The sequence below is a fragment of the Coregonus lavaretus genome (assembly GCF_964263955.1).
Source record: "Coregonus lavaretus genome assembly, contig: HAP1_SCAFFOLD_525, whole genome shotgun sequence".
NCBI classification, from domain to species: Eukaryota; Metazoa; Chordata; class Actinopteri; order Salmoniformes; family Salmonidae; genus Coregonus; species Coregonus lavaretus.
The window spans coordinates 13,022-40,688 of NW_028164736.1; the positions used below are offsets into that span (position 1 = coordinate 13,022).

Sequence of the window (27,667 nt, forward strand, 5' to 3'; positions counted from 1 at the left end):
AAATCCATTATTAAAAAATGGAAAGAATATGGCACCACAACAAACCTGCCAAGAGAGGGCCGCCCACCAAAACTCACGGACCAGGCAAGGAGGGAATTAATCAGAGAGGCAACAAAGAGACCAAAGATAACCCTGAAGGAGCTGCAAAGCTCCACAGCGGAGATTGGAGTATCTGTCCATAGGACCACTTTAAGCCGTACACTCCACAGAGCTGGGCTTTATGGAAGAGTGGCCAGACCAAAGCCTTTGCTTAAAGAAAAAAATAAGCAAACACATTTGGTGTTCGCCAAAAGGCATGTGGGAGACTCCCCAAACATATGGAAGAAGGTACTCTGGTCAGATGAGACTAAAATTGAGCTTTTTGGCCATCAAGGAAAACGCTGTTTTTCCATCGGCAGGGACTGGGAAACTGGTCAGAATTGAAGGAATGATGGATGGCGCTAAATACAGGGAAATTCTTGAGGGAAACCTGTTTCAGTCTTCCAGAGATTTGAGACTGGGACGGAGGTTCACCTTCAAGCAGGACAATGACCCTAAGCATACAGCTAAAGCAACACTTGAGTGGTTTAAGGGGAAACATTTAAATGTCTTGGAATGGCCTAGTCAAAGCCCAGACCTCAATCTAATTGAGAATCTGTGGTATGATTTATATTTTGCTGTACACCAGCGGAACCCATCCAACTTGAAGGAGCTGGAGCAGTTTTGCCTTGAAGAATGGGCAAAAATCCCAGTGGCTAGATGTGCCAAGCTTATAGAGACATACCGCAAGAGACTTGCAGCTGTAATTGCTGTCACTGACAAGAAGTTCCACTCATTTTACGTCATTTAGCAGACGCTCTTATCCAGAACGACTTACAGTTAGTGAGTGCATACATTATTTTTTTATTTTTTTATACTAGCCCCCCGTGGGAATCAAACCCACAACCCTGGCGTTGCAAACGCCATGCTCTACCAACTGAGCTACATCCCTGCCGGCCATTCCCTCCCCTACCCTGGACGACGCTGGGCCAATTGTGCGCCGCCCCATGGGTCTCCCGGTAGCGGCCGGCTACGACAGAGCCTGGATTCGAACCAGGATCTCTAGTGGCACAGCTAGCACTGCGATGCAGTGCCTTAGACCACTGCACCACTCAGCTCCTGTATCCAATTTTAACAGGAAGTTTCTGGTTGTTCATTTTCAGTGTTTCTGTCCACTGCTCTTTTTCTCAGTATTTTTCTCATTGATATTCACTAGCTGAGCTACACACTACTTCACTCTGTTTCACTTCAATTGTCTCAATGAACATGTCCTCATTTCCTGCTGTCATCTCCCTGTCAACGCCGTGAATCCTTCCGGTTTTCTGTCCATGTGCGTGAGGAGCACATTTTGGCGTCATGATTTTTTTCTGTGACATGCTTTGCATATCAGACCGTAACGCTGGACACTTTTGTGGTTCGTGTTCGTACCCACAACGTGAGCATTCTCCCAGTGATCTCTCTTTTACTGTCTTTGTCTTATTGCCATTTCTGTGTTTTGCTTATGCACCTTGTGAACATCGACTTTATCATGAAGCATTTTCAGCTGGCTCTGGCTCACTTCAGTAGCACGGCAAATGTCTAGTTCTCTAGCTACCAGGAGATCTGGTTCTCTGAGTAATCTGCCTCGCACTTGGTCATTTGTGATTCCACATACAACTCTGTCCCGTATCAGTGACTCATTCAGTTGTTGAAACTCAGTCTTTTGCTTTGTTTTTTAGATCAGTCACATAAGCATCAATTGACTCTGTTCGTCCTTGCACTCTCATAAAAAAAACATTTGTTTTCTTGGCTCACAGTATGTTCGGAAAAGCTCTTTTAATACATCCAAGTCATCTACATCATCGTCAAAATCAAACGTATTGAATAACTTGATTGCATAAATCTCCTGCCACTTCCAGGAATGTGGCACATTTAACTTTTTTTCAGATTTTTCTGAGATGCCACTGGCGACGATATAAAGGTTGAATTTCTGGATCCACACTCCAATTTGTCGGCTAGATTTCCCTTCAGAGTAGTTGGGGGGTCTCATTTGTTTCATATTTCATCATGTGGAGCTTTCCTTTGTATTACTTTTTAACTTCTGACACCATGTAATATATCTCAGCACACTGAGGCAGGGATGTGGGTAAAAGAACAACGTTTATCTGGACGTCATGGGTCAAGTGCAAGTCCAGACGATCACATGTAGTAATTAGTAACAGCGCCACCCTCAGGCCACTCAGGTAAGTACATGACAGTCTCCACCCATCTGGGGTCCCAGATCTAAATCAGTCCCTTATTAGAAGGGATGAAGAAGGGGGGGGGGGAATCAGTGGGACTTTGAGGTCCAGATCTGAGTTTGGGGGCTGTACAGTATTCATTCACATTACACGGGTATAACTTTTCTAAACCATCGCTAACAAATTATGCGGTCCCACAGCGCCCTTTGCTGCTGAATATGAGTACTGCACGGTTAATCCATGCGCTCGTGGATATGTTGTGAATGTCTGCGACGACTGCTCTGAATTCTGCTACTCTGGTCTCTATAGTCAGGAGGTTGATTAAAACACACCGGGAGTGGTTGGTTTCCACTAGTTACCACAGCCACAAAGTGTAAAAAAAATATAAAAATTAATATAAACAAAAAATAGCTTTTTGGTCTTCATTTAAGGTTAGGGTTAGGCATAAGGTTAACATTGTGGCTAAGGTTAGGTTTAAAATCTAATCGTAAGAAGAGAAATTGAAGAAAAGGGCGGAGTTTATAACTCTGTGGCAGCTAGTGACGACGGTGTGGTTCGAGCCGAGATTGAGCGAGGACGACAATAACAGAAGTCTGTGAGCGAGTTTCAGCTGACTTTTACATCGGATCCAACATATTCTGACTCGCCAAAGCCACCAACATCAGCTAATGTGTGCTTTCTTTCTCATGCTGACACGCGTCGAATAGTAGGTGAGTATCTGATGGTATATGAATATCGATAAGGTGTGTATCTGTTTTGAGTACACACCTACACATTGGTTGGTGAGTGATCGTGTATTCTGAACGTTCCTAGATATCTGTTCCATACAGTTATCCGTTTGATACGTTGTACCATAGATTCAATCAAATGAATGATGCAGGGAGTGTATAAAGGTTACTAGATTGCTGCTGCAGTGTGGAAAGGCAGATGAACCGGTTGAATGATTATTGTGTTTGGGGTAGATGCGTTGCCAAATATAGCCACTAAACTCTTTTCAGACTTAGTCAATCTCGGTTTGACGTGATTGTGATTTAGTCTAGTCTAGTCATCATCGTTCCGCAGCAGTTGTGCAAACCACAGAAGTAGAATTAAAGTCGTGAGGCCAACACGTGATACTTACGGATGCAAGATCAGCACTTCACAATCCTATAGTCCTCTCTGTTTTGACTGGCTCACCCAAAAGAGGTTGCAAAACTGCACAACCGACAAAACGCGGTGGGATTGAATCCCGGCCAATGTTGGAGTGATGGTTACTCCTGTTGTGCAATAAAATAGCAGAAAGGAAGACCTTATTTGATCACATCACACCTATAACTATATGAGTGGCATTTGGTTCACAGGAACAAGTATTGTGGCTTCATGTGGTCTGTCTGGTCACGTTTTCATCTCGGTTAACCCAGAACTGAAAGTTTGCGTAATTTGGTCAGATGCACAGTTATGTTTCCGTAGTCTGTCAACGAGAGATTACGTTTTCATAAACTCCCCCCACTGTAGGCTGGCTGTATTTATTTTAAATGGACCGGTGTCATCCTAGTGGGTCTGTCACAGTCAAGGACACGGGGACAGACTCACAGTCATGGCATAGCCACGGGAAGTAGGGGCCCCCTGAAAAATCAGAAGTAAGAAAATATATATACATACAAAATTAATAGTCCTGTATTAGCGGACTGATATAGCCGTCTGTAGTGCGGGCCAAAAAATAATAATCCCCCACCCCCGAACATCTGAGTCAAGGACACCCTGCATGGCAAAACATTGTCTAGGTTTACCCCATTCAATTGTTGGGTGCATTTATTTGTATTGTACCTTTATTTAAGCATGGAGTCACCATTGAAATATTTTATATTTGAGATTCTTCAAATAGCCACCCTTTGCCTTGATGACAAGCTTTGCACACTCTTGGCATTCTCTCAACCAGCTTCATGAGGTAGTCACCTGGAATGCATTTCAATTAACAGGTGTACCTTCTTAAAAGTTAATTTGGGGAATTTCTTTCCTTCTTAATGCGTTTGAGCCAATCAGTTGTGTTGTGACAGGGTAGAGGGAGTATACAGAAGATAGCCCTATTTGGTAAAAGACCAAGTCCATATTATGGCAAGAACAGCTCAAATAAGCAAAGAGAAACAACAGTCCATCATTACTTTAAGACATGAAGGTCAGTCAATACGGAACATTTCAAGAACTTTGAAAGTTTCTTCAAGTGCAGTCACAAAAACCATCAAGCGCTATGATGAAACTGGCTCTCATGAGGACCGCCACAGGATTGGAAGACCCAGAGCTACCTCTGCTGCAGAGGATAAGTTCATTAGAGTTACCAGCTTCAGAATTTGCAGCCCAAATAAATGCTTCAGAGTTCAAGTAACAGACACATCTCAACATCAACTGTTCAGAGGAGACTGTGAATCAGGCCTTAATGGTCGAATTGCTGCAAAGAAACCATTACTAAAGGACACCAATAAGAAGAAGAGACTTGCTTGGGCCAAGAAACACGAGCAATGGACATTAGACCGGTGGAAATTTGTCCTTTGGTCTGGAGTCGAAATTTGAGATTTTTGGTTCCAACTGCCGTGGCTTTGTGAGACGCGGTGTGGGTGAACGGATGATCTCCACATGTGTATTTCCCACCGTAAAGCATGGAGGAGGAGGTGTTATGGTGTGGGGGTGCTTTGCTGGTGACACTGTCTGTGATTTATTTAGAATTCAAGGCACACTTAACCAGCATGGCTACCACAGCATTCTACAGCGATACATCATCCCATCTGGTTTGGGCTTAGTGGGACTATCATTTGTTTTTCAACAAGACAATGACCCAACACACCTCCAGGCTGTGTAAGGGCTAATTTACCAAGAAGGAGAGTGATTGAGTGCTGCATCAAATGACCTGGCCTCCACAATACCCTGACCTTAACCCAATTGAGATGGTTTGGGATGAGTCGGACCACAGAGTGAAGGAAAAGCAGCCAACAAGTGCTCAGCATATGTGGGAACTCCTTCAAGACTGTTGGAAAAGCATTCCAGGTGAAGCTGGTTGAGAGAATGCCAAGAGTGTGCAAAGCTGTCATCAAGGCAAAGTGTGGCTATTTGAAGAATCTCAAATATAAAATATATTTTGATTTGTTTAACACTTTTGGTTACTACATGATTCCATATGTGTTATTTCATAGTTTTGATGTCTTCACTATTATTCTACTATGTAGAAAATAGTTAAAAAATACCCTGGAATGAGTAGGTGTGTCCAAACTTTTGACTGGCAGTGTATATTCAATTTTCAAAAATCAAATACTATATAAAATACAGCAAAACACAAATATTCAAGAAGAACAGTTACATTCCTCAATAAGTAGGTCCCCAATCAATATTTTTAATTGCTCGAGCGGCACCAGAACATCCAACTGTAATGTATTTTGTAGTTGGTTCCAGCAATGAGGTGCTTTCAAGCTAAAAGCTGATTTACCTTATCTTTGTCCCGTGTGGCTCAGTTGGTAGAGCATGGTGCTTGCAACGCCAGGGTTGTGGGTTCGATTCTCACTGGGAACCAGTACGGGAAAAATGTATCCACTCACAACTGTAAGTCACTCTGGATAAGAGCGTCTGCTAAATGACTAAAATGTTAATCCAAAATCCCAGATATTTATAGGCGGGAACCCGATCTATGGGAGAACCATCCAATGAATAAATATGTAATCCATCTGAAACATTTTTGTGAGAATAACATATATTTATTCTTGCCCACATTAAGTACAAGTTTTAAACCAACAAGGGCATTTGTAAGGCAACAAAGTCAGATTGCAGCCATAGCAACATTGCAGCTATAGCAACGCCTGGTCTACAGTTGCGTCGTCAACGGCAACAGTACCGTCTGCATACAGATGAATATTACACGTTTTAACAGATAGACCAATATTATTTATATAAATAGTAAAAGAGAACAGGTCCTAAGGCAGACCCCTGCGGTACACCTTTTTTTGTGTCTGATCTGACAGAGAATTCTCAAACCACTTGCAAGAAGCCTGATCCAGGCCTATTTCAGTCAGCCTGTGAATGAGAATGTAAACGGTCAACGGCGTCCAAGGCCCTGGAAAGGTCTATAAGTAACGCAGAACAATGTTTTTATAATCGAAGCAATTTTAACACATCATATAGAACAAGCGTAGCAGCCGAAAACTGTGCTGTGTCCAGGTCTAAAACCCAGACTGGGGCACATTTTAAGAATAGAGTGAGATGTTAAAGTTCTTAGCTGAGAGTTGGCCAGGGATTCTTAAAACTTTGGAAAGGCAACATAACTTGGAAATTGGACGGTAGTTATCCATGCCAGAAGGATCTCCTCCTTTATGTAGGGGGAGGACATATACTGCTTTCCAGATCTTAGGGGGGGGTTTGTTTCAGAGATTTGACTACTTTCCAGAAGTTCGCTGGATTCCCACCATGCATAGTGTGTGACTTTCTTGCCTTATTTTTTTGATCCAGTCAAGGACAGATAAAACATTCCAACTGTGGTAGAAGTCAGGACTGTCGTTAACAGTTAACAGTGATGTTAGGTCTATGTAGACACAGAGGTAGACTGTCTCAACTAGGGAGGAGAGGTAGTTTTTGCATTCCACTCTTAAGTGAAACACAGGCATCTATTGTCTAATGCTCTCTCAGAGCACCTCTTACCCAACTGTCTGTGACATCCTTTTACCACGGTGTTAAAGAAAGACAGACCGACAGACAGACAGACAGACACACACATCTATAAGTATCTGAGTGATAGTGTTGTGGGTCATGTGCTGATGTCAGGGGTCACGGTCATCCTAAACAGCTGTTATAAGCGTGGAGGATGTTTGTGTGTCCCTGTTAAATGGTACAGATAACAGGACTATTATATCAATACTACGACTGTCATGGTCGTTGGTCAAAAGCATTACTGTGAGCTCTCTCTCCTTCCTCCGTCTGTAGGTGCTGTAGCCTGACTGCCCATACGGGCCTGATCCCCAGTGTTGCCTGAGTCTCTCCCCCACACTATGGCCCTCAACCTTGGGTAGAGCAGTCCTACACACCCCTGGAGAAGCACCTCACTGTCTCTCCTTTCCTCCCCCTCTCTGTCCTTCTCTCTCCCAGTCTCCCCCTCCTGTCCCTCTTTCCTTTCTCACTCCCTCCTCCCTCCCTCACTCCCTCCCTCCTCCTCTCCCTCCCTCCTCCCCCCCTCTCCCTCCCTCCTCCTCCCTCCCCCCTCTCCCTCCCTCCTCCTCCCTCCCTCACTCCCTCCCTCCTCCTCCCCTCACTCCCTCCCTCCTCCTCTCCCTCTCCCTCCCTCCTCTCCCTCCCTCCTCCTCCTCCCCCTCTCCCTCCCTCCTCCTCCCCTTTCTCCCTCCCTCCTCCTCCTCCCCCTCTCCCTCCCTCCTCCTCCCCTTTCTCCCTCCCTCCCCCCCTCTCCCTCCCTCCTCCTCTCCCTCTCCCTCCCTCCTCCCTCCTCCTCCCCCTCTCCCTGTGTGTGATTATGGCTGATGGTACAGAGTCTCTACAGGCCAGTGTGAACTCCACCTACTGGGCAGCTCCTCCCATCCACTCCTCCCCTATGTCTGACGAGGAGACCGAGGGACTGGGCCCTGATGAGGTAAACAACATCAACGAGTTTCACGTTTTATTAGTCGTGTTTCGACATTCACATCACTAGGAGTTGCTCTGGATGCGCACAAAGCTACGGTAGACTAACTACAGCAGATAGAGGGGGTGAATGTGTCCTAAGAATGACCTTGTGTGTGTGTGTGTGTGTGTGTGTGTGTGTGTGTGTGTGTGTGTTCAAGTTTCAAGTTGTATTAGTTGTTTACACATGGTAAACACCACCCAACTAAATGCTGACTGCAGGTTCCTTCCAGACAATGCAAGAACAATAAGAACTAATACAAGAGAAGAAGACCAACATAAAGTAAATGTCTCCGTAGAATAGAAGAAACATTTTAGCATCAGTATAATACAGGAAGGCACAATTTATAGTCCAATATGTACACGTGTTTTTGGGGAAGGGGGGATTAAATTGTGCACTTTTTAGCAATCATAATAAGAGTCTGGTAGCAGCAGTTGTGATGTGTGTGTGTGTGGATGGATGTGTGTGTGGATGGATGTGTGTGTGGATGGATGTGTGTGTGTGTGTGTGGCTGCGTGTGTGAGGGGGTGCGTGTGTGCTAAGGTGCGGACATAACAACATTTCATTTAGAAAGGCAGAAATCAAAAAGGTCTTGACATTATATTGTGTGTGTAGTGGAACCAAAAATCTCAAATTTCGACTCCAGACCAAAGGACAATTTAAAAAAATTTTTTTATTTGTTTAACGCATTTTTGGTTACTACATGATTCCATATGCGTTATTTCATAGTTTTGATGTCTTCACTATTATTCTACAATGTAGAAAATAGTAAAAATAAAGAAAAACCCTTGAATGAGTAGGTGTCCAAACTTTTGACTGGTACTGTATATTAAAACTTGTCTTATTTTCAAATGGTATACTAACCCAATGCTAACTTTTAGGCCTTTCCCCACATCTACCGTAACATATCCACTTCCTTACGTTGTAGATAGACAGGGCCCCTCTCCTGCCCAAGCAGCACCATGCAGGACCCCCGGGGGCCACTGGGCGGCCCTTAGCCTCCCGCCACTGTCCAGGAGACTCCTACTGTATGGTGTACATGGTCTTCTTCCTGTTGGGCATCGGCTCCTTGCTGCCCTGGAACTTTTTCATCACAGCCAAACACTACTGGACCTACAAGCTGAGTAATAACACCGATCCTACCGGTCACGGAGAGGAGCCTCGCTCAGATCTTAGCGTGAGTTGGTGAAGTGGTGTGTGTGCGTGTTTTTGTGTCTACTGCATTCATCTTATGACAGCTGTAGGAATTGGAACAGAGTGTTCTTTCACTCGTCACACAGATCCAAAGCAACAACCATTTTATGAATCGCAATCTGGGTCAGGTGGGCGTCATTTGAAAGATTATTATATTGCCGACGTGGCTAGCTAAGTTATAAAATACGATATTACAGTGTTAGGCTTTCCAAAAGGCACTTCAGACAAACGGATTGTAATTTTTGTGAGCATAGAAAGGAGACGTGAGTGCATTCAGGTGCGTGTTTCCCCTGCTAATTGTCTCCACAATACGACAAACGGGCTCATTCTGTTCAGGACAACCCAGGGTATAACACATCAAACGCAGAACCTGAGCTCTGACCTCATGTATAGCATGTTACTGTCCAGCCACTGAGATCTGACGTCATGTATAGCATGTTACTGTCCAGCCACTGAGATCTGACGTCATGTATAGCATGTTACTGTACAGCCACTGAGCTCTGACGTCATGTATAGCATGTTACTGTCCAGCCACTGAGATCTGACGTCATGTATAGCATGTTACTGTCCAGCCACTGAGCTCTGACGTCATGGATAGCATGTTACTGTCCAGCCACTGAGATCTGACGTCATGGATAGCATGTTACTGTATAGCCACTGAGCTCTGATGTCATCATGTATAGCATGTTACTGCACAGCCACTGAGCTCTGATGTCATCATGTATAGCATGTTACTGCACAGCCACTGAGCTCTGATGTCATCATGTATAGCATGTTACTGCACAGCCACTGAGCTCTGATGTCGTCATGTATAGCATGTTACTGTCCAGCCACTGTGATCTGACGTCATGTATAGCGTGTTACTGTCCAGCCACTGAGATCTGACGTCATGTATAGCATGTTACTGTCCAGCCACTGTGATCTGACGTCATGTATAGCATGTTACTGTCCAGCCACTGAGCTCTGATGTCATCATGTATAGCATGTTACTGCACAGCCACTGAGCTCTGATGTCATCATGTATAGCATGTTACTGCACAGCCACTGAGCTCTGATGTCGTCATGTATAGCATGTTACTGTCCAGCCACTGTGATCTGACGTCATGTATAGCGTGTTACTGTCCAGCCACTGAGATCTGACGTCATGTATAGCATGTTACTGTCCAGCCACTGAGATCTGACGTCATGGATAGCATGTTACTGTATAGCCACTGAGCTCTGATGTCATCATGTATAGCATGTTACTGCACAGCCACTGAGCTCTGATGTCATCATGTATAGCATGTTACTGCACAGCCACTGAGCTCTGATGTCGTCATGTATAGCATGTTACTGTCCAGCCACTGAGCTCTGACGTCATGTATAGCATGTTACTGTATAGCCACTGAGCCCTGATGTCATGTATAGCATGTTACTGCACAGCCACTGAGCTCTGACGTCATGTATAGCATGTTACTGCACAGCCACTGAGCTCTGATGTCATCATGTATAGCATGTTACTGTATAGCCACTGAGCTCTGATGTCGTCATGTATAGCATGTTACTGTCCAGCCACTGAGCTCTGATGTCATCATGTATGCATGTTACTGTACCGCCACTGAGCTCTGATGTCATCATGTATAGCGTGTTACTGCACAGCCACTGAGCTCTGATGTCATCATGTATAGCATGTTACTGTACAGCCACTGTGTTCCAATTTAGGCGTTTATCAGTGCCCAAATCTGCCCTTTTCAACCCGTATACGGGCTGTGAGTGGAAAGGACTGATGAACGCACTAACTGTAAGTAGCTCTGGATAAGAGCGTCTGCTAAATGACTAACATGGAAACGTTTCCCTCTGGCCTTGACAGGACTACTTTGAGAGCTATCTGGCCATAGCCTCCACTGTACCGTCGGTCCTCTGTCTGGTACTCAACTACCTACTAGTTAACAGGTAACCTCCACTGGGTCCTCTGTCTGGTACTCAACTACCTACTAGTTAACAGGTAACCTCCACTGTACCGTCGGTCCTCTGTCTGGTACTCAACTACCTACTAGTTAACAGGTAACCTCCACTGTGTCCTCTGTCTGGTACTCAACTACCTACTAGTTAACAGGTAACCTCCACTGGGTCCTCTGTCTGGTACTCAACTACCTACTAGTTAACAGGTAACCTCCACTGTGTCCTCTGTCTGGTACTCAACTACCTACTAGTTAACAGGTAACCTCCACTGTGCCGTCTGTCTGGTACTCAACTACCTACTAGTTAACAGGTAACCTCCACTGTGTCCTCTGTCTGGTACTCAACTACCTACTAGTTAACAGGTAACCTCCACTGTACCGTCGGTCCTCTGTCTGGTACTCAACTACCTACTAGTTAACAGGTAACCTCCACTGTGTCCTCTGTCTGGTACTCAACTACCTACTAGTTAACAGGTAACCTCCACTGGGTCCTCTGTCTGGTACTCAACTACCTACTAGTTAACAGGTAACCTCCACTGGGTCCTCTGTCTGGTACTCAACTACCTACTAGTTAACAGGTAACCTCCACTGTGTCCTCTGTCTGGTACTCAACTACCTACTAGTTAACAGGTAACCTCCACTGGGTCCTCTGTCTGGTACTCAACTACCTACTAGTTAACAGGTAACCTCCACTGTGCCGTCGGTCCTCTGTCTGGTACTCAACTACCTACTAGTTAACAGGTAACCTCCACTGGGTCCTCTGTCTGGTACTCAACTACCTACTAGTTAACAGGTAACCTCCACTGGGTCCTCTGTCTGGTACTCAACTACCTACTAGTTAACAGGTAACCTCCACTGTGCCGTCGGTCCTCTGTCTGGTACTCAACTACCTACTAGTTAACAGGTAACCTCCACTGTGTCCTCTGTCTGGTACTCAACTACCTACTAGTTAACAGGTAACCTCCACTGTGTCCTCTGTCTGGTACTCAACTACCTACTAGTTAACAGGTAACCTCCACTGTGTCCTCTGTCTGGTACTCAACTACCTACTAGTTAACAGGTAACCTCCACTGGGTCCTCTGTCTGGTACTCAACTACCTACTAGTTAACAGGTAACCTCCACTGTGTCCTCTGTCTGGTACTCAACTACCTACTAGTTAACAGGTAACCTCCACTGTGTCCTCTGTCTGGTACTCAACTACCTACTAGTTAACAGGTAACCTCCACTGTGTCCTCTGTCTGGTACTCAACTACCTACTAGTTAACAGGTAACCTCCACTGTGTCCTCTGTCTGGTACTCAACTACCTACTAGTTAACAGGTAACCTCCACTGTGTCCTCTGTCTGGTACTCAACTACCTACTAGTTAACAGGTAACCTCCTCTGGGTCCTCTGTCTGGTACTCAACTACCTACTAGTTAACAGGTAACCTCCACTGTGTCCTCTGTCTGGTACTCAACTACCTACTAGTTAACAGGTAACCTCCACTGTGCCGTCGGTCCTCTGTCTGGTACTCAACTACCTACTAGTTAACAGGTAACCTCCACTGTGTCCTCTGTCTGGTACTCAACTACCTACTAGTTAACAGGTAACCTCCACTGTGTCCTCTGTCTGGTACTCAACTACCTACTAGTTAACAGGTAACCTCCACTGTGTCCTCTGTCTGGTACTCAACTACCTACTAGTTAACAGGTAACCTCCACTGTGCCGTCTGTCTGGTACTCAACTACCTACTAGTTAACAGGTAACCTCCACTGTGTCCTCTGTCTGGTACTCAACTACCTACTAGTTAACAGGTAACCTCCACTGTGCCGTCGGTCCTCTGTCTGGTACTCAACTACCTACTAGTTAACAGGTAACCTCCACTGTGTCCTCTGTCTGGTACTCAACTACCTACTAGTTAACAGGTAACCTCCACTGGGTCCTCTGTCTGGTACTCAACTACCTACTAGTTAACAGGTAACCTCCACTGGGTCCTCTGTCTGGTACTCAACTACCTACTAGTTAACAGGTAACCTCCACTGTGTCCTCTGTCTGGTACTCAACTACCTACTAGTTAACAGGTAACCTCCACTGTGTCCTCTGTCTGGTACTCAACTACCTACTAGTTAACAGGTAACCTCCACTGTGTCCTCTGTCTGGTACTGAACTACCTACTAGTTAACAGGTAACCTCCACTGTGTCCTCTGTCTGGTACTCGACTACCTACTAGTTAACAGGTAACCTCCACTGTGTCCTCTGTCTGGTACTCAACTACCTACTAGTTAACAGGTAACCTCCACTGTGTCCTCTATCTGGTACTCAACTACCTACTAGTTAACAGGTAACCTCCACTGTGTCCTCTGTCTGGTACTCAACTACCTACTAGTTAACAGGTAACCTCCACTGTGTCCTCTGTCTAGTACTCAACTACCTACTAGTTAACAGTTAACCTCCACTGTGTCCTCTGTCTGGTACTCAACTACCTACTAGTTAACAGGTAACCTCCACTGTGTCCTCTGTCTGGTACTCAACTACCTACTAGTTAACAGGTAACCTCCACTGTGCCGTCGGTCCTCTGTCTGGTACTCAACTACCTACTAGTTAACAGGTAACCTCCACTGGGTCCTCTGTCTGGTACTCAACTACCTACTAGTTAACAGGTAACCTCCACTGGGTCCTCTGTCTGGTACTCAACTACCTACTAGTTAACAGGTAACCTCCACTGTGTCCTCTGTCTGGTACTCAACTACCTACTAGTTAACAGGTAACATCCACTGTGTCCTCTGTCTGGTACTCAACTACCTACTAGTTAACAGGTAACATCCACTGTGTCCTCTGTCTGGTACTCAACTACCTACTAGTTAACAGGTAACCTCCACTGTACCGTCGGTCCTCTGTCTGGTACTCAACTACCTACTAGTTAACAGGTAACCTCCACTGTGTCCTCTGTCTGGTACTCAACTACCTACTAGTTAACAGGTAACCTCCACTGTGTCCTCTGTCTGGTACTGAACTACCTACTAGTTAACAGGTAACCTCCACTGTGCCGTCGGTCCTCTGTCTGGTACTCAACTACCTACTAGTTAACAGGTAACCTCCACTGGGTCCTCTGTCTGGTACTCAACTACCTACTAGTTAACAGGTAACCTCCACTGTGTCCTCTGTCTGGTACTCAACTACCTACTAGTTAACAGGTAACCTCCACTGTGCCGTCGGTCCTCTGTCTGGTACTCAACTACCTACTAGTTAACAGGTAACCTCCACTGTGTCCTCTGTCTGGTACTGAACTACCTACTAGTTAACAGGTAACCTCCACTGTGTCCTCTGTCTGGTACTCAACTACCTACTAGTTAACAGGTAACATCCACTGTGTCCTCTGTCTGGTACTCAACTACCTACTAGTTAACAGGTAACCTCCACTGTGTCCTCTGTCTGGTACTCAACTACCTACTAGTTAACAGGTAACATGCAAAACAAACAGAGGCCAAATCCCCCTTTAGAGGACATCATTAGAGGGACCAGATTCAGTCAGCCAATCAATAGACCTGGCTACAAACACTGGAGCCTGCGAGGTCATGTGTTCTCTCAGCCAAACAGACGGTCTGCTCTGTACCAGGTATGGATGGAGTCAGCTCAGGATGTAAAGGAACATTATCCTTCCACACAGTGACCTTTTTATTTGACAGTCTTGCCGTGTTTGGACCTTAAATGTAAGGGCTAAGGGAAGGGATCACTGCTGCTACCTAAAACCAACACGTTTCGGCTTTTGGCCTTCTTCAGGGGTTTACTTTGATCAACATCCATTGTCCTCCAAGAGTTGCTGAATCTCCTCTGCTAAAGGCTTGGGTAAGCCTGATCCCAGATCTGTGTGTGCTACCGAACTTCAACTTGCCTCTCTGATGCAAGGGAACACAGTGATAGAACAGAGTGACGCCAATCCCTCAGTCTGTCTCTCTCTCAGGTTGTCCCCAGCGGAGTGACGCCAATCCCTCAGTCTGTCTCTGTCTCTCTCTCAGGTTGTCCCCAGCGGTGCGTATCCTGTCCTCTCTGATCGTCATCTTGGCTGTGTTCATAGTGACCACGGTCATGGTCAAGGTGTGTTATTTTTTTATATATATATATATATACACAGTGGGGGGGAAAAGTATTTAGTCAGCCACCAATTGTGCAAGTTCTCCCACTTAAAAAGATGAGAGAGGCCTGTAATTTTCATCATAGGTACACGTCAACTATGACAGACAAAATTAGAAAAAAAAATCCAGAAAATCACATTGTAGGATTTTTAATGAATTTATTTGCAAAGTATGGTGGAAAATAAGTATTTGGTCAATAACAAAAGTTTCTCAATACTTTGTTATATACCCTTTGTTGGCAATGACACAGGTCAAACGTTTTCTGTAAGTCTTCACAAGGTTTTCACACACTGTTGCTGGTATTTTGGCCCATTCCTCCATGCAGATCTCCTCTAGAGCAGTGATGTTTTGGGGCTGTCGCTGGGCAACACAGACTTTCAACTCCCTCCAAAGATTTTCTATGGGGTTGAGATCAGGAGACTGGCTAGGCCACTCCAGGACCTTGAAATGCTTCTTACGAAGCCACTCCTTCATTGCCCGGGCGGTGTGTTTGGGATCATTGTCATGCTGAAAGACCCAGCCACGTTTCATCTTCAATGCCCTTGCTGATGGAAGGAGGTTTTCACTCAAAATCTCACGATACATGGCCCCATTCATTCGTTCCTTTACACGGATCAGTCGTCCTGGTCCCTTTGCAGAAAAACAGCCCCAAAGCATGATGTTTCCACCCCCATACTTCACAGTAGGAATGGTGTTCTTTGGATGCAACTCAGCATTCTTTGTCCTCCAAACACGACGAGTTGAGTTTTTACCAAAAAGGTCTATTTTGGTTTCATCTGACCATATGACATTCTCCCAATCCTCTTCTGGATCATCCAAATGCACTCTAGCAAACTTCAGACAGGCCTGGACATGTACTGGCTTAAGCAGGCGGACACGTCTTGCACTGCAGGATTTGAGTCCCTGGCGGCGTAGTGTGTTACTGATGGTAGGCTTTGTTACTTTGGTCCCAGCTCTCTGCAGGTCATTCACTAGGTCTGGGATTTTTGCTCACCGTTCTTGTGATCATTTTGACCCTACGGGGTGAGATCTTGCGTGGAGCCCCAGTTCGAGGGAGATTATCAGTGGTCTTGTATGTCTTCCATTTCCTAATAATTGCTCCCACAGTTGATTTCTTCAAACCAAGCTGCTTACCTATTGCAGATTCAGTCTTCCCAGCCTGGTGCAGGTCTACAATTTTGTTTCTGGTGTCCTTTGACAGCTCTTTGGTCTTGGCCATAGTGGAGTTTGGAGTGGGACTGTTTGAGGTTGTGGACAGGTGTCTTTTATACTGATAACAAGTTCAAACAGATGCCATTAATACAGGTAACGAGTGGAGGACAGAGGAGCCTCTTAAAGAAGAAGTTACAGGTCTGTGAGAGCCAGAAATCTTGCTTGTTTGTAGGTGACCAAATACTTATTTTCCACCATAATTTGCAAATAAAGTCATAAAAAATCCTACAATGTGATTTTCTGGAAAAAAAAATCTCAATTTGTCTTTCATAGTTGACGTGTACCTATGATGAAAATTACAGGCCTCTCTCATCTTTTTAAGTGGGAGAACTTGCACAAATAGTGGCTGACTAAATACTTTTTTTCCCCACTGTATATATACACACAGTGGGGGGAAAAAAGTATTTAGTCAGCCACCAATTGTGCAAGTTCTCCCACTTAAAAAGATGAGAGAGGCCTGTAATTTTCATCATAGGTACACGTCAACTATGACAGACATATTGAGAAAAAAAATCCAGAAAATCACATTGTAAGATTTTTAATGAATTTATTTGCAAATTATGGTGGAAAATAAGTATTTGGTCACCTACAAACAAGCAAGATTTCTGGCTCTCACAGACCTGTAACTTCTTCTTTAAGAGGCTCCTCTGTCCTCCACTCGTTACCTGTATTAATGGCACCTGTTTGAACTTGTTATCAGTATAAAAGACACCTGTCCACAACCTCAAACAGTCACACTCCAAACTCCACTATGGCCAAGACCAAAGAGCTGTCAAAGGACACCAGAAACAAAATTGTAGACCTGCACCAGGCTGGGAAGACTGAATCTGCAATAGGTAAGCAGCTTGGTTTGAAGAAATCAACTGTGGGAGCAATTATTAGGAAATGGAAGACATACACGCAAGATCTCACCCAGACAAAATGAGGGGAAAAAAATCCAGAAAATCACATTGTAGGATTTTTTATGAATTTATTTGCAAATTATGGTGGAAAATAAGTATTTGGTCAATAACAAAAGTTTCTCAATACTTTGTTATGTACCCTTTGTTGGCAATGACACAGGTCAAACGTTTTCTGTAAGTCTTCACAAGGTTTTCACACACTGTTGTTGGTATTTTGGCCCATTCCTCCATGCAGATCTCCTCTAGAGCAGTGATGTTTTGGGGCTGTCGCTGGGCAACACGGACTTTTAACTCCCTCCAAAGATTTTCTATGGGGTTGAGATCTGGAGACTGGCTAGGCCACTCCAGGACCTTGAAATGCTTCTTACGAAGCCACTCCTTCGTTGCCCGGGCGGTGTGTTTGGGATCATTGTCATGCTGAAAGACCCAGCCACGTTTCATCTTCAATGCCCTTGCTGATGGAAGGAGGTTTTCACTCAAAATCTCACGATACATGGCCCCATTCATTCTTTCCTTTACACGGATCAGTCGTCCTGGTCCCTTTACAGAAAAACAGCCCCAAAGCATGATGTTTCCACCCCCATGCTTCACAGTAGGTATGGTGTTCTTTGGATGCAACTAAGCATTCTTTGTCCTCCAAACACGACGAGTTGAGTTTTTACTATTTTGGTTTCATCTGACCATATGACATTCTCCCAATCCTCTTCTGGATCATCCAAATGCACTCTAGCAAACTTCAGACGGGCCTGGACATGTACTGGCTTAAGCAGGGGGACACGTCTGGCACTGCAGGATTTGACTCCCTGGCGGCGTAGTGTGTTACTGATGGTAGGCTTTGTTACTTTGGTCCCAGCTCTCTGCAGGTCATTCACTAGGTCCCCCCGTGCGGTTCTGGGATTTTTGCTCACCGTTCTTGTGATCATTTTGACCCCACAGGGTGAGATCTTGCGTGGAGCCCCAGATCGAGGGAGATTATCAGTGGTCTTGTATGTCTTCCATTTCCTAATAATTGCTCCCACAGTTGATTTCTTCAAACCAAGCTGCTTACCTATTGCAGATTCAGTCTTCCCAGCCTGGTGCAGGTCTACAATTTTGTTTCTGGTGTCCTTTGACAGCTCTTTGGTCTTGGCCATAGTGGAGTTTGGAGTGTGACTGTTTGAGGTTGTGGACAGGTGTATTTTATACTGATAACAAGTTCAAACAGGTGCCATTAATACAGGTAACGAGTGGAGGACAGAGGAGCCTCTTAAAAGAAGAAGTTACAGGTCTGTGAGAGCCAGAAATCTTGCTTGTTTGTAGGTGACCAAATACTTATTTTCCACCATGATTTGCAAATAAATTCATTAAAAATCATACAATGTGACTTTCTGGAAAAAAAATTCTCAATTTGTCTGTCATAGTTGACGTGTACCTATGATGAAAATTACAGGCCTCTCTCATATTTTTAAGTGGGAGAACTTGCACAATTGGTGGCTGACTAAATACTTTTTTTCGCCACTGTATATGTAAATATATATGTGTGTGTGTGTGTGTGTGTGTGTGTGTGTGTGTATATATACACACGAAGTGACATGGGTAACATGCAGTGTAAATGTCAAGACTAGAATGTACGTGTGTCTAAGACAGTTTTCACCGCAGGACATTAAAGTTGATCCTACTGTACAGGTGGATTCATCTGGCTGTAGAGACCAGTTCTTCTTTGGGACTTTAGCCAGTGTTGCTCTGGTCAGTGGGGCCTCCAACCTCTTCTCTGGCTCTGTGTTCGGGATCAGCGGACATTTCCCAATGAGGATATCACAGGCACTCATATCAGGTATTACACACCAACACACACACACACACACACACACACACACACACACACACACACACACACACACACACACACACACACACACACACACACGAAGGCTCTCATATTCAGAAGATTAATCTCTCTACGTACCATACTTAGCATGCCAATATCATGTACCCAACAGTCTAGTCTACATGATAAAAAATCCATAGCATACCCAAACTGTTCCCTTTGAGACTATCTGTATCTGTCCCATCACTGCTTACATTGACGCCACTTAGCCGGGGCTTTCATACCAAACAACTTAGAGTAAACACTCATCTGATTAGACATGCTTCTCATCCTTTATCCAGACATCATTCTATAAACAGCATGACACAGTCAGTCCTTTTGCCCTCTCTCCCTCCTCCCCTCTCTACCTCTATCCCCTCCCCATCCCTCTATCCCCTCCCCATCCCATCCTTCTATCCCCCTCCCTCTCTCCCCCCTCCCCCCTCCCTCTCTCCCCCCTCCCCCCTCCCTCTCTCTCTCCCCCCTCCCTCCCTCTCTCCCCCCTCCCTCCCTCACTCTCTCCCCCCTCCCTCCCTCCCTCTCTCCCCCCTCCCTCCCTCCCTCTCTCTCCCCTCCCTCCCTCCCTCTCTCTCCCCTCCCTCCCTCCCTCTCTCTCCCCTCCCTCCCTCCCTCTCTCTCCCCTCCCTCCCTCCCTCTCTCCCCCCTCCCTCCCTCCCTCTATCTCTCCCCCCTCCCTCTATCTCCCTCCCTCCCTCCCCCCTCCCTCCCTCCCTCCCTCCCTCCCTCAATCTCTCCCCCCTCCCTCCCTCTCTCTCCCCCCTCCCTCCCTCTCCCCTCCCCCATCCCTCTCCCCCTCTCTCCCCCTCCCCCCCCCCCCCCTCTCTCCCCCTCCCTCTCTCCCCCTCCCTCTCCCCCCCCCCCTCTCTCCCCCTCCCTCTCTCCCCCTCCCTCTCTCTCTCCCTCCCTCTCTCTCTCCCTCCCTCCCTCTCCCCCTCTCCCCCTCCCTCCCCTCTCTCCCCTCTCTCCCAGGCCAGGCTATGGGAGGGACTATCAGTGCAGTAGCCTCCATAGTTGACCTGGCAGCAGCTAAAGATGTGACTGACAGCGCTCTAGCTTACTTCCTGACCGCTGACGTCTTCATCCTTCTCTGTATCATCATGTACCTGCTGCTGCCCAAACTGGCTTACTCACAGTAGGTACACACACACACACACACACACACACACACACACACACACACACACACACACACTGCTGCTGCCCAAACTGGCTTACTCACAGTAGGTACACACACACACACACACACACACACTTCTGCTGCTGCCCAAACTGGCTTACTCACAGTAGGTACACACACACACACACACACACACACTTCTGCTGCTGCCCAAACTGGCTTACTCACAGTAGGTACACACACACACACACACACACACACTTCTGCTGCCGCCCAAACTGGCTTACTCACAGTAGGTACACACACACACACACACACACACACACACACACACACACACACACACTGCTGCTGCCCAAACTGGCTTACTCACAGTAGGTACACACACACACACACACACACACACACACACACACACACACTGCTGCTGCCCAAACTGGCTTACTCACAGTAGGTACACACACACACACACACACACACACACACACACACACACACACACACACACTGCTGCTGCCCAAACTGGCTTACTCACAGTAGGTACACACACACACACACACACACACACACACACACACGAACACACACTCAGGCCAGTGCACAGCAATAACACTCATCATATGTCATGCTAACTAGGCTACCGAAGGCAACATCGTTACTGCTAACACCTAATTATAGACTGTCCAATAACGTGCGTCAGAGGCTGAGAGGAATGTGGGGCGAGAAGATGAGGAACTGTGTTGTAGTGACTCTGTGAGTTTTGTCCTGCTGTGGTCAGGCAAACCACAGTTAAATGAAACTAGTCCCCTCTCCCGAAACCAAGGAAACAGGCTTTATTCATACTGAGGTGTTCCCTAAAATAAACATTTCCCAGTTTCTGTTCATTAAAACCTTTTGATATGAGCCTTTGTCCAAAAAAATAAACTTCTCACAGAATGCTCTGTTGACCCAAAAGGCATCAATATCAACAACACATTAGCAGTAGAGACACACTACCGGTCAAAGGTTTTAGAACATCTACTCATTAAGGGTTTTTCTTTATTTTTTACTATTTTCTACATTGAAGAATAATAGTGAAGACATCAAAACTATGAAATAACACACATGGAATCATGTAGTAACCAAAAAAGTGTTAAAGAAATGAAAATGTATTTTATATTTGAGATTCTTCAAATAGCCACCCTTTGCCTTGATGACAGCTTTGCATACTCTTGGCATTCTCTCAATATAATATATTTTGATTTGTTTAACACTTTTTTTTTTTGGTTACTACATGATTCCATATGTGTTATTTCATAGTTTTGATGTCTTCACTATTATTCTACAATGTAGAAAATAGTTTTTTTTTTAAATAAAGAAAAACCCTGGAATGAGTAGGCGTTTGAAAACCTTTGACCGGTAGTGTAGGTCTAATATACCATGAGGTGCTCTTAGATAACGGGAAGGGATATTATAGAACAAAGATAAGTTGATGCTGAACAGTAAACAATGCAGAAAAAGCATTTCTGGGAAAGTAAAGCAGGAAGTTTTTTTTGCACAAAGGCTTTTTGGACATTGTTGACTATTCAGCATCAACTTCTGTTTGTTCTAATACATTACAAGGGCTATAAGGTCAAATTACACAATTACATACAGAGACAACATATTATAGACCTTTTTATAATAATACATTATAATGGGCTTATACATAGTTATAGCAAGTAATAAAACATATACCTACAGGTGTTACCAAATGTTATTGCATAGATGATACATTATTTTTAAAATGTTGCGTACTTGCCCGAAAAACCGTTTCCCTTCCTCAGGCACTACATGCTGGCAGCAGAGTACAGCAGTGCGGCGACCCTACCGGAGCCCCGTGGTGAGGCGGACGGCCAGGAGGGAGCCCCAGCGAGCACCGTCTCCTCCGTGTCCATCCCTCCTCTAAAACCCATCCTTCAGAAGACGTGGATCCTGGGTCTCAGCGTCTTCTACGTATTCTTCATCTCTATAATGGTGTTCCCCGCCGTCTCCTCTGGGATCCAGGTAGAAGAACTTAGATGTCGCCTTATTAACAATGGCAGTAAAAATTATTAACAAAGGGGGGTAAACAGTGCTGCTATCTTCTAAGACAATTGTCTTTTATGTTATCTTATCTGATGTTGTCTTCTCTTCTCAGTCTGTTAACCGGAACAGTGGCAGCCCCTGGACCACAACATACTTCACCCCACTCACCAGGTGACAATCGGATTGATTCAGCTCTTTATCTTGTCTGGTCGATTAACACATTTTATTTGTCACATGCGCCGAATACAACAGGTGTAGACCTTACAGTGAAATGCTTACTGACAAGCCCTTAACCAACAATGCAGTTTTAAGAAAAATAAGATTTAAGAAAATATTTACTAAATAAACTAAATAACACAATAAAATAACAATAAGGAGGCTATAAACGGGGTACCGGTACCGAGTCAATGTGCGGGGGTACAGGTTAGTCCAGGTAATAACGAAGCTATATACAGGGGGTACCGGTACAGAGTCAATGTGCGGGGGTGCAGGTTAGTCCAGGTAATTTGTACATGTAGATAGGGGTAAAGTGACTATGCATAGATAATAAACAGCGAGTAGCAGCAGTGTAAAAACAAAGGGGGGGATGTTTCCTGTAATCCATGGCTTCTGGTTGGGGTATGTACGTACGGTCACTGTGGGGACGACGTCATCGATGCAATTATTGATGAAGCCAGTGACTGATGTGGTGTACTCCTCAATGCTATCGGAAGAATCCCAGAACATATTCCAGTCTGTGCTAGCAAAACAGTCCTGTAGCTTAGCATCTGCATCATCTGACCACTTTTTTATTCACTGAGTCACTGGTGCTTCCTGATTTTAAGTTTTTGCTTGTAAGCAGGAATCAGGAGGATATAATTATGGTCAGATTAGCCAAATGGAGGGCGAGGGAGAGCTTTGTATGCGTCTCTGTGTGTGGAGTAAAGGTGGCCTAGAGTTTATTTATTTTTTGTCTGGTTGCACATGTGACATGCTGGTAGAAATGAGGTAAAATGGATTAAAGTTTCCCTGCATTAAAGTCCCCGGCCACTAGGAGCGCCACCTCTGGGTGAGCAATTTCTTGTTTGCTTATGGCCTTATACAGCTCATTGAGTGTGGTCTTGGTGTATCTACGCTTCCTGTATCTATACTTGATATGCCATCACATGTTGCACAGGGCCTGTATTCATAGAGGAGTGCTGATCCAGGATCAGTTTTCAGCCTTTTAGATCGTAATGAAATGGATTACATGGACAGGGACGACCTGATCCTAGATCATCACTCCTACTCTGAGATGGGGGGGATAATAAAGTCATTATTTTCTCTCCAGCTTCTTCCTCTATAACGTGGCTGACTTCTGTGGTCGTCAGGCCACGGCCTGGCTGCAGGTTCCAGGCCCCACCAGTAGAGTCCTACCTTCCCTGGTCCTCTCCCGGACAGTCCTGGTGCCTCTCCTCATGTTATGCAACTACCAGGTAAAGAAGGGAGAGAACGTCCTCAACTCTTGTCCTCTAGTGGAAATACAGTGGGGGAAAAAAGTATTTAGTCAGCAACCAATTGTGCAAGTTCTCCCACTTAAAAAGATGAGAGAGGCCTGTAATTTTCATCATAGGTACACGTCAACTATGACAGACAAAATGAGGAAAAAAAATCCAGAAATTCACATTGTAGGATTTTTTATGAATTTATTTGCAAATTATGGTGGAAAATAAGTATTTGGTCAATAACAAAAGTTTCTCAATACTTTGTTAAATACCCTTTGTTGGCAATGACACAGGTCAAACGTTTTCTGTAAGTCTTCACAAGGTTTTCACACACTGTTGCTGGTATTTTGGCCCATTCCTCCATGCAGATCTCCTCTAGAGCAGTGATGTTTTGGGGCTGTCGCTGGGCAACACAGACTTTCAACTCCCTCCAAAGATTTTCTATGGCATTGAGATCTGGAGACTGGCTAAGCCACTCCAGGACCTTGAAATGCTTCTTACGAAGCCACTCCTTCGTTGCCCGGGCGGTGTGTTTGGGATCATTGTCATGCTGAAAGACCCAACCACGTTTCATCTTCAATGCCCTTGCTGATGGAAGGAGGTTTTCACTCAAAATCTCACGATACATGGCCCCATTCATTCTTTCCTTTACACGGATCAGTCGTCCTGGTCCCTTTGCAGAAAAACAGCCCCAAAGCATGATGTTTCCACCCCCATGCTTCACAGTAGGTATGGTGTTCTTTGGATGCAACTCGGCATTCTTTGTCCTCCAAACACGACGAGTTGAGTTTTTACCAAAAAGTTATCTTTTGGTTTCATCTGACCATATGACATTCTCCCAATCCTCTTCTGGATCATCCAAATGCACTCTAGCAAACTTCAGACGGGGCCTGGACATGTACTGGCTTAAGCAGGGGGACACGTCTTGCACTGCAGGATTTGAGTCCCTGGCGTCGTAGTGTGTTACTGATGGTAGGCTTTGTTACTTTGGTCCCAGCTCTCTGCAGGTCATTCACTAGGTCCCCCCGTGTGGTTCTGGGATTTTTGCTCACTGTTCTTGTGATCATTTTGACCCCACGGGGTGAGATCTTGCGTGGAGCCCCAGATCGAGGGAGATTATCAGTGGTCTTGTATGTCTTCCATTTCCTAATAATTGCTCCCACAGTTGATTTCTTCAAACCAAGCTGCTTACCTATTGCAGATTAAGTCTTCCCAGCCTGGTGCAGGTCTACAATTTTGTTTCTGGTGTCCTTTGACAGCTCTTTGGTCTTGGCCATAGTGGAGTTTGGAGTGTGACTGTTTGAGGTTGTGGACAGGTGTCTTTTATACTGATAACAAGTTCAAACAGGTGCCATTAATACAGGTAACGAGTGGAGGACAGAGGAGCCTCTTAAAGAAGAAGTTACAGGTCTGTGAGAGCCAGAAATCTTGCTTGTTTGTAGGTGACCAAATACTTATTTTCCACCATAATTTGCAAATAAATTCATTAAAAATCCTACAATGTGATTTTCTGGAATTGTTTTTCTCAATTTGTCTGTCATAGTTGACGTGTACCTATGATGAAAATTACAGGCCTCTCTCATATTTTTAAGTGGGAGAACTTGCACAATTGGTTGCTGACTAAATACCAGTCTGGAGGAGCCAATAGTCGATTAGCCTGAGGGCCAGTCTGGAGGAGCCAACAGTCGATTAGCCTGAGGGCCAGTCTGGAGGAGCCAACAGTCGATTAGCCTGAGGGCCAGTCTGGAGGAGCCAACAGTCGATTAGCCTGAGGGCCAGTCTGGAGGAGCCAACAGTCGATTAGCCTGAGGGCCAGTCTGGAGGAGCCAACAGTCGATTAGCCTGAGGGCCGGTCTGGAGGAGCCAACAGTCGATTAGCCTGAGGGCCAGTCTGGAGGAGCCAACAGTCGATTAGCCTGAGGGCCAGTCTGGAGGAGCCAACAGTCGATTAGCCTGAGGGCCAGTCTGGAGGAGCCAACAGTCGATTAGCCTGAGGGCCAGTCTGGAGGAGCCAACAGTCGATTAGCCTGAGGGCCAGTCTGGAGGAGCCAACAGTCGATTAGCCTGAGGGCCAGTCTGGAGGAGCCAACAGTCGATTAGCCTGAGGGCCAGTCTGGAGGAGCCAACAGTCGATTAGCCTGAGGGCCAGTCTGGAGGAGCCAACAGTCGATTAGCCTGAGGGCCAGTCTGGAGGAGCCAACAGTCGATTAGCCTGAGGGCCAGTCTGGAGGAGCCAACAGTCGATTAGCCTGAGGGCCGGTCTGGAGGAGCCAACAGTCGATTAGCCTGAGGGCCAGTCTGGAGGAGCCAACAGTCGATTAGCCTGAGGGCCAGTCTGGAGGAGCCAACAGTCGATTAGCCTGAGGGCCAGTCTGGAGGAGCCAACAGTCGATTAGCCTGAGGGCCAGTCTGTCTGTGCTATCATGCCAACTCCTTGCCACTCATTGTCACTTGGCTAGACAATGACCGCAATGAAGTTGGCAAGAGCACAAACAGATCTGGGACCAGGCTATAGAAGGAGAAAACAGATCTGGGACCAGGCTTGGACAGTCGATCACATCAAAGATAAAAAAAAAAAGACCAGCACTCGGTTGAATAGAAGTTGCAATTAAAGCTTTGTTTAAAAAAAAAAAAAAAAGGTTTCTTATTGCAACACGTCTTAATAGTCTTTTTAGTAACGCCTTCTATGAAGTACGTGCGTATACTGCTTTATAACGTCCTTTATAAAGCTTTATAATACACTTATGTGTTATGACATTGACTATTAGCTTCTTTTTCCCCCTGTAACTACCAAAAAGGCCAGCACTGTTGCGATTGAAGCAAATGGAACCCTGTTCCCCAAATGGAACCCTATTCCCTAAATGGAACCCTGTTCCCCAAATGGAACCCTATTCCCCTAATGGAACCCTGTTCCCCAAATGGAACCCTGTTCCCCAAATGGAACCCTATTCCCCTAATGGAACCCTATTCCCCTAATGGAACCCTATTCCCCAAATGGAACCCTATTCCCCAAATGGAACCCTATTCCCCAAATGGAACCCTATTCCCTATACATAATGAACTACTGTTGACCAGGGCCCATAGAGATGCAGCCTTTTGTTTTTTACATTTAGTTTATCTTATAGCAACTTGTCTTAATAATATTTTCTTTATGTAACCTCCAGCCCAGAGACCACCTTCACACGGTCCTCTTCAGCCACGACCTCTTCCCAGTCGTCTTCATCTGTCTCCTGGGCGTCTCCAACGGGTACCTGGGCACCCTGCCCATGATCTACGGACCCAAGGTGGTGACGCGGGACCTGGCGGAGCCCGCAGGCGTGGTGATGAGCTTCTTCCTGACGTTGGGACTGGCTGTGGGATCGGCCTTCTCTGTGTTGATAGTACACTTCATCTGAAGAGGAGGAGGAGGAGGAGGAGGAGACGTCGCCTGACGTCCTGCTTACCTGGACGGATGTCGAATTTCGCAGTGAATCTTGAGCGACCTGGCTGGACTTCACTGTCCTCGTAGTCCACTGTATCTGAGGAAGAGGAGGAGTAAAGCCTAGATTCAATCAGATCAAAGCATTAGCCGGCGATACCCGACACCCACATAAATGTATGGATTGTTTTTGTGATATTACTAATGGCAGTACACAGTCGGTTCAGTTCTCCCCATGCAATATAACAAGTCATCTACATTTCCTGTTTTGAAAACTGGATTTCATAGTTTGATAATAAATGTTTCCAGTAAATCCTTTTGTCAGTTCTTCTCCCTTCCACCCATCATCATCATCATCATCATGGTTATCATCACAGAGGTGTAATAAGAACTGGAGACTGCATCCAAGATGGCCGACCGTTGTTTTCAAGGTAATTACTCACGTTCACATACAGTTGAAGTCGGAAGTTTACATACACTTAGGTTGGAGTCATTAAAACTTGTTTTTCAACCACTCCACAAATTTCTTGT

At 45.5% G+C, this 27,667-nt stretch overlaps 1 protein-coding gene across 1 annotated transcript; it reads left to right on the top strand.

Annotated features, from left to right (window-relative positions):
• The first annotated feature begins 2,794 nt into the window (after nucleotides 1–2,794).
• slc29a3 (solute carrier family 29 member 3) lies at nucleotides 2,795–27,528 on the top strand. The gene is made up of 11 exons (XM_084191755.1): nucleotides 2,795–2,947; nucleotides 7,176–7,833; nucleotides 8,792–9,040; nucleotides 10,907–10,989; nucleotides 14,995–15,073; nucleotides 18,891–19,038; nucleotides 20,062–20,224; nucleotides 22,015–22,234; nucleotides 22,368–22,426; nucleotides 23,565–23,709; nucleotides 26,883–27,528. Exons 2-11 carry the CDS (start codon nucleotides 7,717–7,719, stop codon nucleotides 27,111–27,113), a joined length of 1,494 nt encoding a protein of 497 aa, XP_084047881.1. The 5' UTR covers nucleotides 2,795–2,947; nucleotides 7,176–7,716; the 3' UTR covers nucleotides 27,114–27,528.
• Nucleotides 27,529–27,667: the final 139 nt, after the last annotated feature.

Bases quoted from the DNA above. Each gene is read 5' to 3' on its own strand.
- slc29a3 (XM_084191755.1), top strand. From the start codon at position 7,717: ATGGCTGATGGTACAGAGTCTCTACAGGCCAGTGTGAACTCCACCTAC. The intron at 10,990-14,994 runs GTAACCTCCACT...TCTCTCTCTCAG, and splicing joins AACTACCTACTAGTTAACAG to GTTGTCCCCAGCGGTGCGTA. The intron at 22,235-22,367 runs GTAGAAGAACTT...TTCTCTTCTCAG, and splicing joins CCGTCTCCTCTGGGATCCAG to TCTGTTAACCGGAACAGTGG.